Source organism: Theobroma umbraticum, unplaced genomic scaffold, assembly GCF_002168275.2.
Source record: "Theobroma umbraticum cultivar Fairchild unplaced genomic scaffold, ASM216827v3 scaffold_44.0, whole genome shotgun sequence".
Taxonomy (NCBI): Eukaryota; Viridiplantae; Streptophyta; class Magnoliopsida; order Malvales; family Malvaceae; genus Theobroma; species Theobroma umbraticum.
The window spans coordinates 11,060,259-11,076,683 of NW_018397255.1; the positions used below are offsets into that span (position 1 = coordinate 11,060,259).

General features: G+C 33.9%; 1 protein-coding gene across 1 annotated transcript; it reads left to right on the top strand.

Annotated features, from left to right (window-relative positions):
• The first annotated feature begins 6,777 nt into the window (after positions 1–6,777).
• Positions 6,778–15,897, top strand: LOC110429447 (histone H2A deubiquitinase (DUF3755)). The gene is made up of 7 exons (XM_021445501.2): positions 6,778–7,286; positions 8,788–8,887; positions 11,821–11,886; positions 12,734–12,851; positions 13,223–13,305; positions 14,011–14,072; positions 15,425–15,897. Exons 1-7 carry the CDS (start codon positions 7,060–7,062, stop codon positions 15,534–15,536), a joined length of 768 nt encoding a protein of 255 aa, XP_021301176.1. The 5' UTR covers positions 6,778–7,059; the 3' UTR covers positions 15,537–15,897.
• Positions 15,898–16,425: the final 528 nt, after the last annotated feature.

Below are 16,425 nucleotides of genomic sequence, written 5' to 3' on the forward strand. Positions count from 1 at the left end.
AGGGTTGATCCTTGAATTCCAAAAAGCCTTAAACCATATTATGTGTTGCAAAGATTGACCTTTTAAAGCTTAGTGGTCGATCTTTGAATTCTCGAGAGCTATGAAAAGTGTTCTGTGATGCAAAGATTGACCTTTCCTCCTGCAAAGGTTGATCCCAGAGTTCTAGAAACCCAAGAGTGAGCCTTAAACATTCAAGGATTGACTTTTCATGTCTTCACTTCAAAAAATAAATCCGGTTTGGTTTCCTTTTTCTTTTTTCTTCCAATATTAATTCCTTAATATTCAAAACACTAAATATGAAGAAAATGAAGAGCATCTTGGTTGGGAAATCATCCAACAACTCATGTCTAAAATAGCTCATCATAATTCTTGGAAAATTACGGAGTTACACTTAATGAAAAGTTGTGTTTTCTAAATTAGTCAATCCAAATGACATCACCAAAAACTCATAATGACCATACCTCATGCAAAAAGTTGTCCTGGGTATGTCTCCATCTTTACTCATCGATTGGTGATAACCTAACCGTAGGTCAATCTTGGAGAAACATTTGGTTTCTTGCATTTGATCTAACAAATCATCTATATGTGGAAAAGGATATTTGTTCTTTACCGTTACCTTATTAAGTTGTCAGTAATCGATACATAATCTCATTAACCCATCCTTCTTCTTCACAAACAATACCAATGCACCCTATGGTGAGATGTTAGGGCATATAAAGCCCTTGTCTAGCAAATCCTTTAACTGGTCCTTGAGCTCTATTGGTGCCATTTGATAAGGAGGAATGGAAATCAAATTGGTGTCATGCACAAGTTTATACAAAACTCCATTTCTGTATCTGAAGGTAATCCAGATAGCTCATTCGAAAACACATTTAAGAACGTCCACTTAATAGACACATTTACTATGCTACCTACTTCCACTTGGGTATTTAATAACATTACTAAGATTCCTTGGTATCCTTATCTCATCAGCCTCTTACCAATCATCACTGATATTACATTGTTTGAAGCCATGTTGCGATCTCCTTAAATATAAAAAGATAACTGTCTTAGTTAATCATACTTTACCCTCTTATGGTGATAATCCACATTCACATAGTATGGAGATAGCCAATCCATACTTAGTATCACATCGAAGTGTAACATGTCTAGTAGTGCTAGGCCCACTTGAATGTCATTCTCCTTAATTCAAATCATACAAATAGGTACTCATACTCAACCATAGACTCATCCCTCAAAGGTGTGGTTACCACAAGACCTTGCTCCATCTTAGAGTGCTCTATACCTAAATTAGATGCACATTTTGGAGATACAAAAAATGTGTAGCACTAAGGTCCTACAATACACGAACATCGATAATACAGATAGGTAATATACTTATGACAACTATATTGAAGGCTTACACATTTTCTAGAGTCAAAGCATAGACTTTGGCCTGTTTTTGACTAGTAGTACCTTGAGCTCTTAATCCTTTACCTTGGGATAAGTCATCAGCACCTTTATCCCTAACTCTTTCAATCTCTCTGATAGGTTGTATAGTAATGTGAAGAGAAGGAAAAGCTAGTTGTGCATGTCCCTATAACTATTATCCCTTCGGACAGTTTCTCTTCATGTGCTTTAGCTGTCCACAAGTTAAGCACACTTTTTGTGAGAGCTAACATTACCCGCTATGGCTTTTTCTATAAGTGAAGCAAGATGATATAGCTTGTGTTTTTTATGTAGAAGTTTATGATCTCGAAGGATATGATGCTCTCTTATCACTTTTATTACCGATACCGTCAGAACCATTCCCCTGTTAGGATGGCTAACAACCTCTTTGTTGGCCTTGGAAGCTTGAGGAGGAAAAATCCCTATAGCCTTAATGGCCTTCAGTCCTTGCTCTTTTAAACTTATCTCGACCTCCTCAATTCTCTAAATCTTTCATCTCAAGCATCTATGCACAATTCACCATTGAGGAATAGTTACCATAGTCTTAGGACACTATGACCATATACAAAGGTCATATCAATCCATTCACTCACCTTTTAACCCTCATCCCTTTGGTAGCCACCAAGTATAATGTATATCAAGCCAACTTAGTAAATTTGATACTATACTCTGCAATAATCATACCCAAAGTTTGCACCAACATCTCAAACTCTTGAGCTCTAACCCCTATGTGCTGACTAGTAAAAATTGATCTAGAAATGTCACGTTGAACTCTTCCTAAGTCAATGAAACAACGTTTGCTAACTTACCTCTAAGCACTGAATCATACCATTACATGGCTACTTTACCCAACCTAAAACCAGCTAACTCTACCATCATGGTATTACTGCAACTAAGTGATTTGTAGATCCTTTTAATCTCGTTTAAATTCTATTGCACATATGCAGATGTATCTGATCTTGAGAAGGAAAGAGATTTCGACTTCATGAATTCCAACAGTTGAACCTCGAGTACTCCTCTAATCAGCGCAGACTACTGTTGGTCATCTTAACTACTCAAACTAGTAGGGGTATTTATCTTCCCCGAACTAGTGACTTTGTTGCATCTGCCACGGCTTCTAGTAATAGGCTTACGTGGTCTAATAATAATCTTTGCAAGAGCGTCTATGTGACATTCGATTTTGTGGTGAAATATGACCGATACATAGACCTAGATGGGTATAGCCCATTAAGCCCAAGAAAGCCTCGTTCCATTCATTCATTAAACATCATAATCATGTGTGGAATCATACATTCAATCATCATATGCATATATTGTAATCACATACATGCAACCATAGGCATCATTACATATTTATGGAACTTCTCAACATAGACATTGTAAGTGCAATTATCTCATATATCATTAAAGTGTCATAATCTCATGCACAGTATCTTATAAACCTTTATCAATACCTTATGGTGTCCATAAAAGCCAGCCCTCAGCTACCTTTGCACATTTGTCCATAACATTCATAAAGTAAAGTGTTAAACATTGGCCACATCATCATAACCATGTACAACATCCATAAACATAACATAATAAGACCGACTCATCAACGGAGCATGACCCAACCTCTAGGCATCAAATGGATGCTAGACACTTATAGAAGAAAGCTGAATGGATCAAATCTCCATGACTCGAGAGTTGAATGCTTGTAAACAAAAATAATTGGGAAAAATAATGTGTGAGTCACAAAAACTCCATGAGTGGATACGATGAAAGAGACAAGCCAAGGTGGAGATTTTTTCATAACCATGCACTTGCAAACTCATGCCATTCATAAACATTTCAACATTTTCATATAGCTCATGAAACGTGGAATTTAAATACATTTTAAATAACGTTGCATGGAAAACAAGTTTATGAAACTCTTAAGAAATCATTTGTCTTTGAAAACTCCTTGAAACATACATGAAAACTCCATTCCGCCTTGCATTATCGATAGATGAAGGTATCTATCAATAAGTGGAACTCAAAATACTTCTTGTAGCATATTGTCATTCTATTTATCGTTAAATGGCTCTAAAGTATTCATAGATCAATATTGTAACTCAATTTCTTACGTAAAATCATGCCATATGTCCTCTATCCCATGGAACAATTCTCCAGGCTAGATTTTTTTACCAAACAAGCATTCATTCACCATATTCTCACATACATCGTGACATATATAACCACTCAATCTTAAACATAGACTCATGAGCATCAATTCATAACTTTCTAATAAACCATATACCATAAACATTTCTTAACTATGAGTGGTCTTGCTCCATTCAAATGGGGAGAAATTTAATCCTCACTACCTGAGATTCCTAGCATGCTCTTGTGAGTGGCATATTAGCTTTACCCACAATCTTTGAGTGGTCCACTTAGGCAGGTAATAGACAAAGTCCTCACTACTGTTTAGTTCATCTCACATAAACAATCATCTTAGCTACATGAGTGGCACATCGACCTCACCCACAGTTCTTCGAATGGTCCCAACCCATTCATGTAGATAGTGATTAATCCCTATTATCATTATAAGATTCCTCAAGCTTAAGATTGTTCTCATTCTTAGCTTACATCATAACTATATAACATTTTTATAAACCATCATCATGCTCAGGTCATAGTTTATATGATTATCTCAACACATATATTTCATGGCATGCATTTTATAATCTCATAAATCATGCACATGCTTCACCCATAGTGTATATGATATCCTCAACACATACAACTCATGGCATGCATGTCATAATCTCATAATTGGAACTCATACATCCATCATACTTTACATGTTATGTCATGTCAAGCATGTACATCATACTATTCATCTCATTGGAAGGAAAATATTTGAACGAGCTTGTCCTCCCTTATTGAAAACTAATACATAGAAGGATATTTACATACATAGTAGATTCACAAACGATTTGAAAATCATTTGTGCGACTCACATAATAATCATCTTTTCAAATCATTTAATCATACTTTCAAAAACTAGTTGAAAACCTTGAAATTCAAATCCTTTGAGAAACTATTCTTGAAATAATATCTCATCATGCATAATTAATCATTTTCATAAAAATCAAGCTCATTTTACATATTAAGGTGTATCCATTCAACCTTTAGCTCCGATTAAAACCTTTTTCCTGTAATTTCCTCAGAGTTTTCAACTATCCCTGATATTCAATTATCATCATAATCGTTACTTAGACTATTAATCTCATAATAATCCTTTTAATTACTTTTGAAACTATTCGGGTTCAACCAAAACTAACTTTCTCGCTCAAACCCACTACTACTTAACATACTAAATGTTTAGGAACCTAAATCCTTCATCTTGACCTTAAATGAGCTTTGATGCTAAGAAAAGTCACAAAACCTTTAAGCTCTAATACTCAACAGAAAATCTGGGCACAAAAATAATATCCTTAGTTCTGGAAAAATCATAAATCAAGGATTCGAAGTTGAAAAATGTCATCTTTTCTTAAAAACTTAAACCCAAGCTTTAAAGTCATCAAAAATAAGATTTTGGGTTAAAAATAAGTTAGAGAGGGTTTAGGGTTTAGAAATTACCTTACAAAAATGGTTGAGAGTTGCCAACCCTTGTTTAATGTGACATATTTATAGTATAGGGTGTGAAAATACTTTTTTACCCATTTTTTTTTAAAATAATGTCATCTATAGATAGATCAGAATCATCTATCGATAAATAGGTTTAGGACTCTTTAAAAAGATCTCGGTTGCTATCTATCGATAAATAAACCCATCTGATTGATGTTTTTCCATTACCTCAAATTTTTTTTTTGTTTGTATCTATCAATAGATGTCGATAGATGAAAAACATCTATCGACTCCAATTAACAAATACAAACTCAAGCATTGTCCATTTGGACTTCTTTTAAATACCAAACTTATATAAATCATCTAAAAGCATCAAAGCACAAAATTTTCCATGCTTAAAACTTAATCTAGATGTTTCAAAACATGATTATGCATGCTCACTTAAGGATTTCTTAACTTAACGTCATACACAAAGATGGAATTTCACAATCTGACTTATCACGTCTTTGGCACTAGCTTGTGTCCTAAGCAATATACTTACCTAGACAAAATCAATCATATACTATAAGACTCTTTTTTAATGACTCACAATAATACTAGGCTTAATACTTAAGCAAAACTTGGAAGACATTCAAGGATTTATTTGTTTAAATGTAACAAAAGATTAGGGACTTGATTGAATAAATAACTTTAATATAATGACTTCTTTAAGGTTTTAGCCTTGGATCTTCTGCTTCTTTGTATTATTAGGTGGTAAAGTTGCTTTGATGGATAGGGTCCCTCGTACCAATAAAAGGTGAAATTCTATCTAACCAAAGATGGAACGCATCACTTTCATTGGAATGAGCATGACTTCAAAATTTTCTTGTGAACAATTGAATATCTTATCCTATGATTTTGTATTTGCAAAATTAACCTCTCTGCTTTAAATCTCAAATTATGGAAATATTATTTCTAGGTCAAATTATTTAAAAAAGATCTTAAAACAATTTGAATCCTCGCTTTCGTATTATTTATTTGATTTAAAACAATTTATTTGTATCTTGGATGATACGCTCTAGTAAAATAAAATTAAGCATGCTAACATGGTATGATTTGCAAGATTCTATTTTCAAATAGGGTGAAATTTCATTTAATCTTTATCAAAAATAAAAAAGTACGCTTAATAAATGAAGTTCATCTTATGTAAACGTTAAAATATTTTTAGTCATAGGTTTTAAGAAAATTATCTATACGTTAGATGAAGTTTAAAAATTCTACTAACGAAAATAGAAAGTTGTCACATATCTCATTGAAAGGTATTCTTTTATTATTGTTAAAATGCAGTAAGCTAAAAAATATAGAAACCTCATTAAAATATATCATATGTTTTTTTTTCCTTACATATGAAAAAAATTACCTATAATATACAATTTAACAATTTACTTATTGTAAATCCAATTTTAAACTTATTTTTACTTCATGATAATTTTATGACAATACCAAAAAAGAAGAAGAAACAAATAACTTAAAAATTATAGTTATGTATATATAACAATTTAGTTTGATTGATTTATTTATGTAATTCTTTTAATAGTTACATTAGTTAGATATCTGAATTTTGATTTCTCGTTTCTAAGTGCTTTTTTGTCTGTCTTCAGTCAAGAGATATTCGTGAGGTGTCTGTGTTTTTACCCAGTAACCTTTTTGCCAAGTTTAAAAAAGAAGGAAAAAGAAGCATCTTAAATAGGTTCAAAAGAGTGAGAGAGAAAAAATTATTCTGTCACTCTCTCTGGAAAAAGTGAAAAAGGCAACATTTTATTAAAAAGATTCGCTTTCTTAGGATGGCAATCGAAAAACGGCTCTCCTTCATTTCTATCCCTTTGCAAGAATCCATCCCCTCCTCTTCCGTTTTTTTTTTTTTCTGTTTAATTAAATTTGTCCGTATACATTTAATTTTATTATTACATCATATAATAAATTATAATTTCCTATTCCAACACTCTTCACCCTCAGAATTCGAGACAAGAGAAAAAGATTTTAGCTGCTTTTTTTTTGTTGATGGCTGCGAGTGCGAATACGACGGGGACTAATCAGGAAGGTTCGTCGAACAGGAAGGTAACGGCTCCTCCTCCACCAACCAATGGCGTTTCCGTCAATTCGAACGGGGGCAATACCTCCACGGCCGCTGTCTCGGCTGATACGCAGTCCTCGTTGAGGCACAACCCTGGCATCTCCGCCGACTGGACTCCCGATGAACAATCGATTCTCGAAGATTTGCTCGCCAAGTAACTCCCTCGTTCTCTCTCTCACTCCCGTTTTATTTTTTTACCTCCTTTTTCTGGTCGTTATTTTCAAATCTGTTATCTTATATATCGTAGTCTAAAATGGTAAGTAAGCTGGTGAAACTTTCCTACTTTATTTAAATATCTTAATTTTTTTTAATTGTACCCAAATATCACTCTATCCTAATTATTTGTGCCCAATAACTCTTTTACGTTGATGAAAATATGTCACGTTGGTAATGTTAGAAAACTTATGTTAGTGCGAAGGACGCGAGCTGATCGTGAACTTATCGGCTTATTAGGGTAACAATTATAGAATATGAGCTTATTTGAATACAATAAAAGGTGGTGGTTCTTTTGAGAAATTTGGGATGGTTTAGAAGTTGGAAATTCCAAATTTCTTTTTCTTTTCCCTGGTCTTAATTTATTGGCTTTTTTTTTTTAAAAAAAAATTCTGAGTGGAACTGGGAATATTATTTAACTTCAGGTTTCTTACTGTAGTTAAACTTAGTTGAGGTTGGTAAAAGCATCAAGAGCACATTAATGATATAAATTTTCATCTTTTATACTTGAAGCTAAGATGTTTTGTAAATTGCTATCTTGTTGATGTGAGTACTTGTCTACTGAGTATGTGTGTTATCGGTTTGTACTTGTGTAGGTTTTGAGTAAAAACAAAGCGATCATTTTTGTTCTTCTTTATATCTTAGTTGCTCATATGTTTTTCGCTGTATGTGCTACTTGCTGTAGATGATGATGAACCTGTCTTCTTACATACTTTAAAAACAGGGATTTTTTGTATAAAACTATTTGGTAAACTATGGTCGACACTTAGTCATAAGTTCTGTGATGGACCAATATTGCTCCAGATAATTTTGCAATGTTGTGATGAAAACTTTGTCGGTAGGGACAACAAGTGCATGAGTTGTTATGAATCATATTTCTGGTATTTTCCACTTTAACACGTCAAGGCTTTCCAATCATCATCGGAAGCTCTCTGTCTACCACAATGCATGAATATCTGGCATTATGACGATAATCGATGCATGGACAGGCTTTCTTTTGTACATATTGTAGTTTTGTTCACAGAAATTTATTTTCTTGATTACTTCGTTTATGCTGTTTTGATCTTGATATTTCCAAAATGTAACTATTAGTGTGCTGATTCTAGTTAAAGCAGTCTGTTTGCTATTAAATTTGTAATTGATATGTGAGTTTAAGCAATGGATATGGTGGTTGTCCATTTAAACCCCTAATATAACTATCCTGTCAGATATCTAAAGTAGATGCTGATGTTATTGATGGAGAACATAATAGTTTCTGTTTGCATGCATGTGTGTTCTTTTGGCTAAATTACTGTGCCAGCAATTAATATTGTATCTTCTCCTGGTAGATTTGTTGGTAATATTTTGTTTTCTCTAGATCATTATTTTGTGCCCCATATTGTGTTCCTTATCCAATTAATAGATATATATATGTGTGTGTGTGGTGATATCGCTGTTTACAGGTATGCCTCTGATTCAATCATAGTTCGTTATGCTAAGATTGCAATGAAGTTGAAGGACAAAACAGTTCGGGATGTGGCACTGCGTTGTAGATGGATGACTGTAAGTTGGTCACTACGAATTGTATGTTATTGAAGCTTTGTGACCAAGGGGTGGGGGGGGTTGTTGGTTGGGGAACAGCTTGAAGGATTGCATGACAAGTATAACTTCATAACTTGTCCTCCTTCAAAGCAGTTTATCTAGTTATAACTTTAATAATTTGGCTATGTTGGAATGAACATTTCGTATTACTTGACCTTAGAGTTTCTGTTTAAAAACTCCCAAGTTGTGACTTGTATGGGCACTAGCCTTGCAGCCAACCAAGGAATCAAGAAAATTCAAGCTTAAATGTAAAAAAATCAAGAATTATAATCTATTTGATGCTTAAGGCCTTATATAGGCCAAATTAGTTGTATGAGGTTTCACTTTTATTTTATTATTGTGAGGAATTAGCAGGTTTTAATCTAAATGAATTTTCTTTATTTGTATGAGTCGAAGATATATTGAAACTTTTTGGAACTTTTAGAATTTACAGTTTCTGTAGTTTAATATCTTTTTGTTTTGTTTTGTTTTTTCTTTTTTTAGTGTTGTTAGGTCTTTGAGTTATAGTTCTTACATGTTTGAAGTTAAATATTATATTTTTTTTGTATTGGATCTTGAGACCCTGTGAATTAGGTCTTCAAGAGTTCTGTGTATATGCATGGAACCTTCTTATTTGATGGAAAACATGTATATCAAATTCCAGTTAACCTGTATGCTTTTTCTTTGGATTTTGTGAAGTGATCCTAACACAAGGTGTTTGCCTCTGGGACTAAGCTCACAATATTAACACTCAACAAACCTTAAACTTTCAGCCAGAAAAGAAACCCTTAACTTTGGGAGCATTTTTCACATTACTGTGGTCTGTATTCACTAATTTGATAATCACTAGAAATTATTAGGAACTTGACAACAGTTATAAAAATGTCTGGAATCTTGATTTACTTACCGCAAAACCTCATTTCCATACCCTCGTTATTCTCATTATTCCCTACCTTTCGGTCCTTACTGACCTTAAATTTTGGTGTCAAGAATCATTCTTCCCTAAGGTTTCAACTGAAGCATTGTTCTTTAACTATTAGACTAATGTTTCAACTTTAATACCAACTATTTTCAATATTTCCTCCAATTAGAGGTTCAAACCCAAAGTCCTTGTCATGAAATGATTTAGACAGATGACATCAACTTAGTTATTGCTTCATGTTTGAAATGTTTAATCGATGAAATCTCACAAGTGCCCAAATAATCACTATTTTGCTTGAATTCCATTTAAATGGTGAGTCAAGCCTGTAAAAGAGCGGATGGTTATAACCAACTTTCTGGAAGCTGACTAATACTAAAATATAGATTTACTGATGAAATCACGCATGCAGCTCTGCATTTGCCCGTGTATATAGCTAAGCCTACCTTTTAGATGAAATTGAGATAGTTGCATTAGATCCATAAAATGGAATGTATAGAGATAGAAGTTTTTGACCTATTTTGGTCATAGTAAATGAACGTAAGAGATGTTAAGGATGAATAATCCGGTATTTATAAATATGACACGGTAAAAAGCACCTCTTCTGACACTAAGAGGTAAATCTGACATCCTGTGTTTAAATATCACCTCCGATGGAATGTCTATATTTGCGTGTATGATCATTTGAGATTTAATGTAGACAGGTGAACAAGCTTGTAATTGTACTTGGGTTTTTATCTGTCATATCACTAATGTTCGAGGCTTATTAATTACAAAATATATGGCATGGGTTTTATGCAACATAGTGAAGGATTTATGTTTTGGCCAATGCTAGAGAAAGCTTAAAAAGCATCTAAATGCTTTCTTTGGCCCATTTAGGAGCACGATCTTTTTCCATCTGGCCAAAGAAAATTTTCATTTTTGAGTATCAATGTTGCACTTGTTTGGAGCATGTCTACTTGTCTTGGTTTTATTTTTCTCATTTGATGGGGAACTCGGTAAACATATGGAAATTTGATATGTTGTCAGTAGTATGGTGTTCTTTAGAAATAAAAGGCCTAAATGTGATTTGCAATAAAAGAGACATTAACTCCATTTGGAAATTCTCAAAACTGCCTTCTTTTGAGTTTCAGTTTATAAAATTGCAAAGCTTTCCAAATTTCTCTTGTTGTCAGGGATATGGTGGTTTATGCTCCTAATGTCATTGCAATGAATCTTATGTGCAGAATACCTCCAGATGGTAATTATTAAAATTGATATTGCTGGGTTCTTTTGGGGATTAATGTCCTGTTTTTATCGGAGGCAAAAACCCAAAGGCTGATATGTATGACATGTACTCTTTACCATGGGGTAGAGAAGGGGCTATTAATAATGAGGTGGGGATTACCTATAAGCTTATTGATGTCTAATTGATATTTTTAAAATGCTGTAAATTACATTGACATTTATCTCAATACCGGCTTTAATATTTGCCCTTGACTTTTGTAAGAAATGAATTTTAGACTATATTTATTTAATATTAAAAATTTTAAATACATAGAGTTACAAGATTCTACTGAAAATATCTATGTATTATAGCGGAGAACATTAAGATGCCCAATGTTCTTCAATGCTATTATAAAAATCGTGGATAAAAGGCGCAAGTAATAATTGAGTTTATTGCTGACTCTGCCGGATTCCTTGTTTAGCTGATTGGAAGGTTAATGCCTTCATATAACTAAGGCTATGAGATAGGTTTTCAATGAAGCTCCTTGTTTTTCCTGCTCTTTTTGATGGACGCCTTGTCTTTTTCTACCTTCTTTCCTAAGTCATTTCTCATTTGGCGAAACGTCTAAAGCAAGTTTGGCTTTTACCTTCTCTCTCTTTAAAAAAAAAATTATAGTTTTATGGTGGAATTGTGTATGCATAATGTGCTTATTCTTTTTGCTTGTATTTATGCAGTAAATGTGCATTGGATTTGTATGCTGAATAATCACCTACTTGAATCTGTTTGCAGAAAAAGGAAAATGGCAAACGAAGGAAAGAGGATCATAATTCAGCAAGGAAAAATAAAGACAGAAGGGTATGTCTGTCTAAATTTTTGTGCTAGTACAATTAATCTGTGCAATGTATATTTTCACTGCTTTATGTTTTATAATTGATTCCTTGAAGTATGTCTTTGGAAGAGAGTTTATTCTCTATGGTTGTTTCTTGAATGAAATTTCCTAGCCTGTGTCATAACTTTAGTAGTCTTTATGAATTCTGAATCTGTTTTATGGTCACAGAGTTTTTACCTATGATTGACTATGGCATCTTTTGGCATTCTTGACTTGACAGTTCCTTGAAGTGTATATATACCTCACACATCCAATCCTTTGGTTGTTAGACCCTCAACGTCCTCTATCACATATGCAAATTTTTAATTTTGAAATTCTTGAAATAAGTTGTGGCAGAAAATATTCAAGAAGCATGGGGGGCTACTAGATACTATATGAAGGTTACCTAATTGGTGTGTACATGTAATATAATTATGGGAGCATTCACTGTGTCTCAGGTGCATGTTTAATAGACTGTCAGAAAGAGTAAACATAAAATCTCGAACATAACTAGATGTGGTTGAAAGTTGAAGCATGCCCTATATCAGAGAAGGGCTACTTCCTAACATGTTCTACCCAGACGTATCATTTGCATGAGCGTTCACACTAATTCTCTGGGTTTTCTGAGAAATTTCTGGATTAGGTGTTTTTCTCCAGGCTTTAGCCCATTGTTGTTTAAGCTCAGGTGGGTGATATGGGACTGCTTCACCTTCCTATTAAAAGCTTCCTCAGCTGTCTTATTTATGCAGTTCAGCTATCTGCAGCTTGGATGTTTTCTTAGGTAGGTTGCTCTAATACTTGAAAGCTCAAGTTAATAAGGACATGGTTTTGCAGGAAAAGGGTTCGGATTCTTCGGCAAAGTCTACATCTCATTTAACAACTAGGCCAAATGGTCCTTCATATGCTCCACCAATGACCCCTATGGACAATGATGATGGCATCTCATACAAAGGTTTGGTCTAGTCATATATTAGAGAGATCTCTACTTTTTTACCAAAATAAAAATTACAGCTGGATAGAAACTTTGAGCTGAGATATTTATGCTCAATCAGTGTAAAGACAGTAGCTAATGTTTTTCTTTTAAAATTTATTGAATTTGATCAAGCTTAGAACTTAAAGTAGTGTATGCAGGGAGATTCTTTGGAGCTGACCATGTAGAACATAAACTGTAGGTTGGAATAGGGAGTTAGGTTTAAGATTTACCCACAAGAAAAGGCGGGGAAAAAGAGCAGATAGGAGAGATTAGAGCTAACCATATTTAACATTTTAGTATAGTGTTCTCGCTTTTTCTACACATTTTTAATTTGAAATATGTCTTTTCAGCCATCGGTGGTGTGACAGGAGAGCTACTTGAACAAAATGCTCAAATGTTTAATCAAATTTCTGCAAATTTTGCAGCTTTCCAGGTGAAATATATGGTGTCATTGAAATTTTCTTCTATGGTTTTCTCATGTAGATCTGCCCTGACATTGTTCAGAGACTTTATTCTGTAATTTTGCATTCAGTAGTGCTGCTGTTCCGTCATTTTACTTGAAGTAGTCATCTCTTTCTCTTACAAGTTTTATGTGGGGTCAAATAAGTCCTTTGTATTTCATCGGACTTGAAATCTTTCTATAATCTTTCTCATAAACTTATTCTAAATATCTTTTTTCCTGCTGTTGTTATATCAGGTCATTGTTGGTTTTGAGTGAAAGTGTTGACATGATAAAATAATTCAATGAAAAAAATTCAACTTGATGAAATGAACTAATTCAATTTTATGAGAAGGCACCACTGCTCTCTAGTTTTTTACCTTTGAAATTGGTACTTGGTATGCAATTCTTATGCAGACAGCTGGCAGATTGCCCCACTATTAGACAGTTACTTTTCATTTATTACTTAGAATCTTCAATAATTAATATGTATATCTCTATTTTTATGGCATCTGGTAGATGATGCCAATTCACTTCTAAATGCACTATATGAAAATGAAAGTTTTTATATAATTACAGTCATCTGATTGGTTGACTTGTTATCAGACTGTTATAGTTTCGACAGCTGCTGTCTCGCTGTTAGCTAATTACATCTGCCTTCTTAATTGATTGTTATTTACTTTCTTTCTATGCATGCAGATACATGATAACATCAATCTCTTATGCAAAACCCGGGACAACATCCTCACAATCTTGAATGAGTATGTTATTTTATTCTTTCTGTTATGTTTTAATTAGAGATTTTTCATTTTTTAATGTTAACTTGGACGGCATCATTGACCATATTTGCATTTTTATTGCATGACTGCAAGCTTATGAACGCTCATTATCATGTGTGGTATAACAGTACAGTTATGGCAATCATGGACTTCTTCACTTGTCTGCAATACCATTAGTATTATCATTGCAGTCATCATCATTGTGCTTTCATTTCTATTAACTTAATCGGTTCCCTTCATAGGAAATCAAGAACATGAAAAAGCAGCTATGTTGGCAAGACTTTCGTATTATAGGGGAGGGCATTTATCATGTTGTAATAGCAAATTGAAAATCATGTTAAAGTTGGAGTGGTGAAAATAAGGAAGGTAAATGATCCTAGAAGTGGTCAATCCAAGGCAAATGATGAGAAAAAGTTGTCTGTTGAGGGTATGGACGGTAGTTTTGGCTCCTAAGCTTCTTTCTGGGCTATTATGCTTTATGGTGCATGCTGCTTTCTCATTAAGCACTTTTTTAACAGTTACCAGTCTTTAAAGGAGTAGCTACTTTTCACCATGTACACTGTTCTAGTTATATCACCTGATCCTGGTGCAAGCTTCTTTCTGGTAGCTATTTTGCTTTACGGTGCTTGCTGCTTCTTTGTTATTGCACTCTGTTAAATTTACCTGTCACTAAGGAGTAGCTACTTTTCACCATGCAAGTTGTTATAGTTATATTGCCTGATCCTGGTGCAAGATAGGTTTTGCCTGTCTAATATAAAGCCACGCTGATCACCCTCAACTTTGTTATGTCTTTGCTATCTATGAAGATATTCAGATTCATGTGAAGATTCTGAATGAATGAATGAAAAATTTATTGGCAAGTCAAATACTTAGCCATCCCTTCATCTTGATGGCTACCAGAAGTCAAATATTTGGAAGGGCTTACTGGATGTAAGATCAAATTGCATGAGAGCCATCGGAGTGACTGTTGTTTGGAATGGCTGAATTAGAGGGAAATATTATGTAAATAAAATGCCTTGCAGCATATAAGAATTTTTTGGTCTGTCATGTGCAAGAGACTAATTTTGAATTGACAAAAATATTTGTGGAGGTATTTTTGAATTAATTGAGTATGGAGCATATAGCTTTGCATAAAGAAATAAGCTGATGTGTCTGTGGAGGTATTGATTATTGTTGCCTGCTGTTGTGGATTAAGACATTTGAAATAGTTTCATTTAATTAGTTAGAACTTGTTCTTCAAATCTGGGAATGATATAGCAGATTATTGTTGGACATAGAGTAATTTATCTTATACAACTTCTGTACATTCTCTAATGTTAATGAGTTTTTTGCAGCTTGAATGACATGCCAGAAGTAATGAAACAAATGCCTCCGCTTCCAGTCAAGGTGAATGAAGAACTGGCCAACTCCATCCTCCCTCGATCATCTCATCAGATGAAATCATGATTCAGGGCTTACTGATGATACTGCTGACTATTTGTCTCGAGCTAGGAATTCTCAATTCAAATCTGAAAAGGAGGGAAAAAAAAAAACAGAAAAAAGAAATGGTCACTTGGGCAAGTTGTTTGTCAATTTAAACTTGCTTTCTAGATGTCTGTTATTTCTGGTAAATTAGAATGCAACAAGTTTCATTTCTTCATGCTTTAAATCTTTTTTTCTTTTTCAGTTGATTAATTTTAGGAACTAATAGTCTATGTAGCTTGTGAATATTTAGTTATGTAGAAGGAAATTCTGTCTGTATAATCATTGAACAATATTCAATTCTAGTCGCATTTCAATGGAAAGATATAAACAGTTTAATAGCCTATTTTAGGCACCGCAGTTATTGAAAATTTTTGCAATAGTTAATTCAGATACTGATGAGCGGCTGCCATCCCCAGCCTATCTTGTTTTATTTTGTGTGTGATACATATAGGAGCAGAAATTCAGAATTTTATTTCAATCCTCTTGAGAAAGTTCATAAGAGTGGGGTGGATTGGTTGTTATCTACTGCAATATACCCTTCCTGGCAATTGTCTTAGCAGATATTTCAGAGTGATGGGCTTAGCTTTTCTGCCAACCCTTTCCCAATTTGTACAATAAATCATAAATCAAGCAATAAACTGTCCAGGGTTGCATTCTTGGCATGGCTCAAATGATAGAGACGGAAATAGGCTTAAGACTCAAAAGGTTTCTAGCAGCCATCCTGCTTATTTAGACTTCAGTCTGTTCACTGAACTCTCCCAAAGTTCATGGCTGGTGCTGTTAAGGATGCGTCCAGCATGATTAATCCCCTGGAAAATACCTCCAGTTGTGTAATATGACATGGGATGGTTTGTAGACACTATTGTAAAAT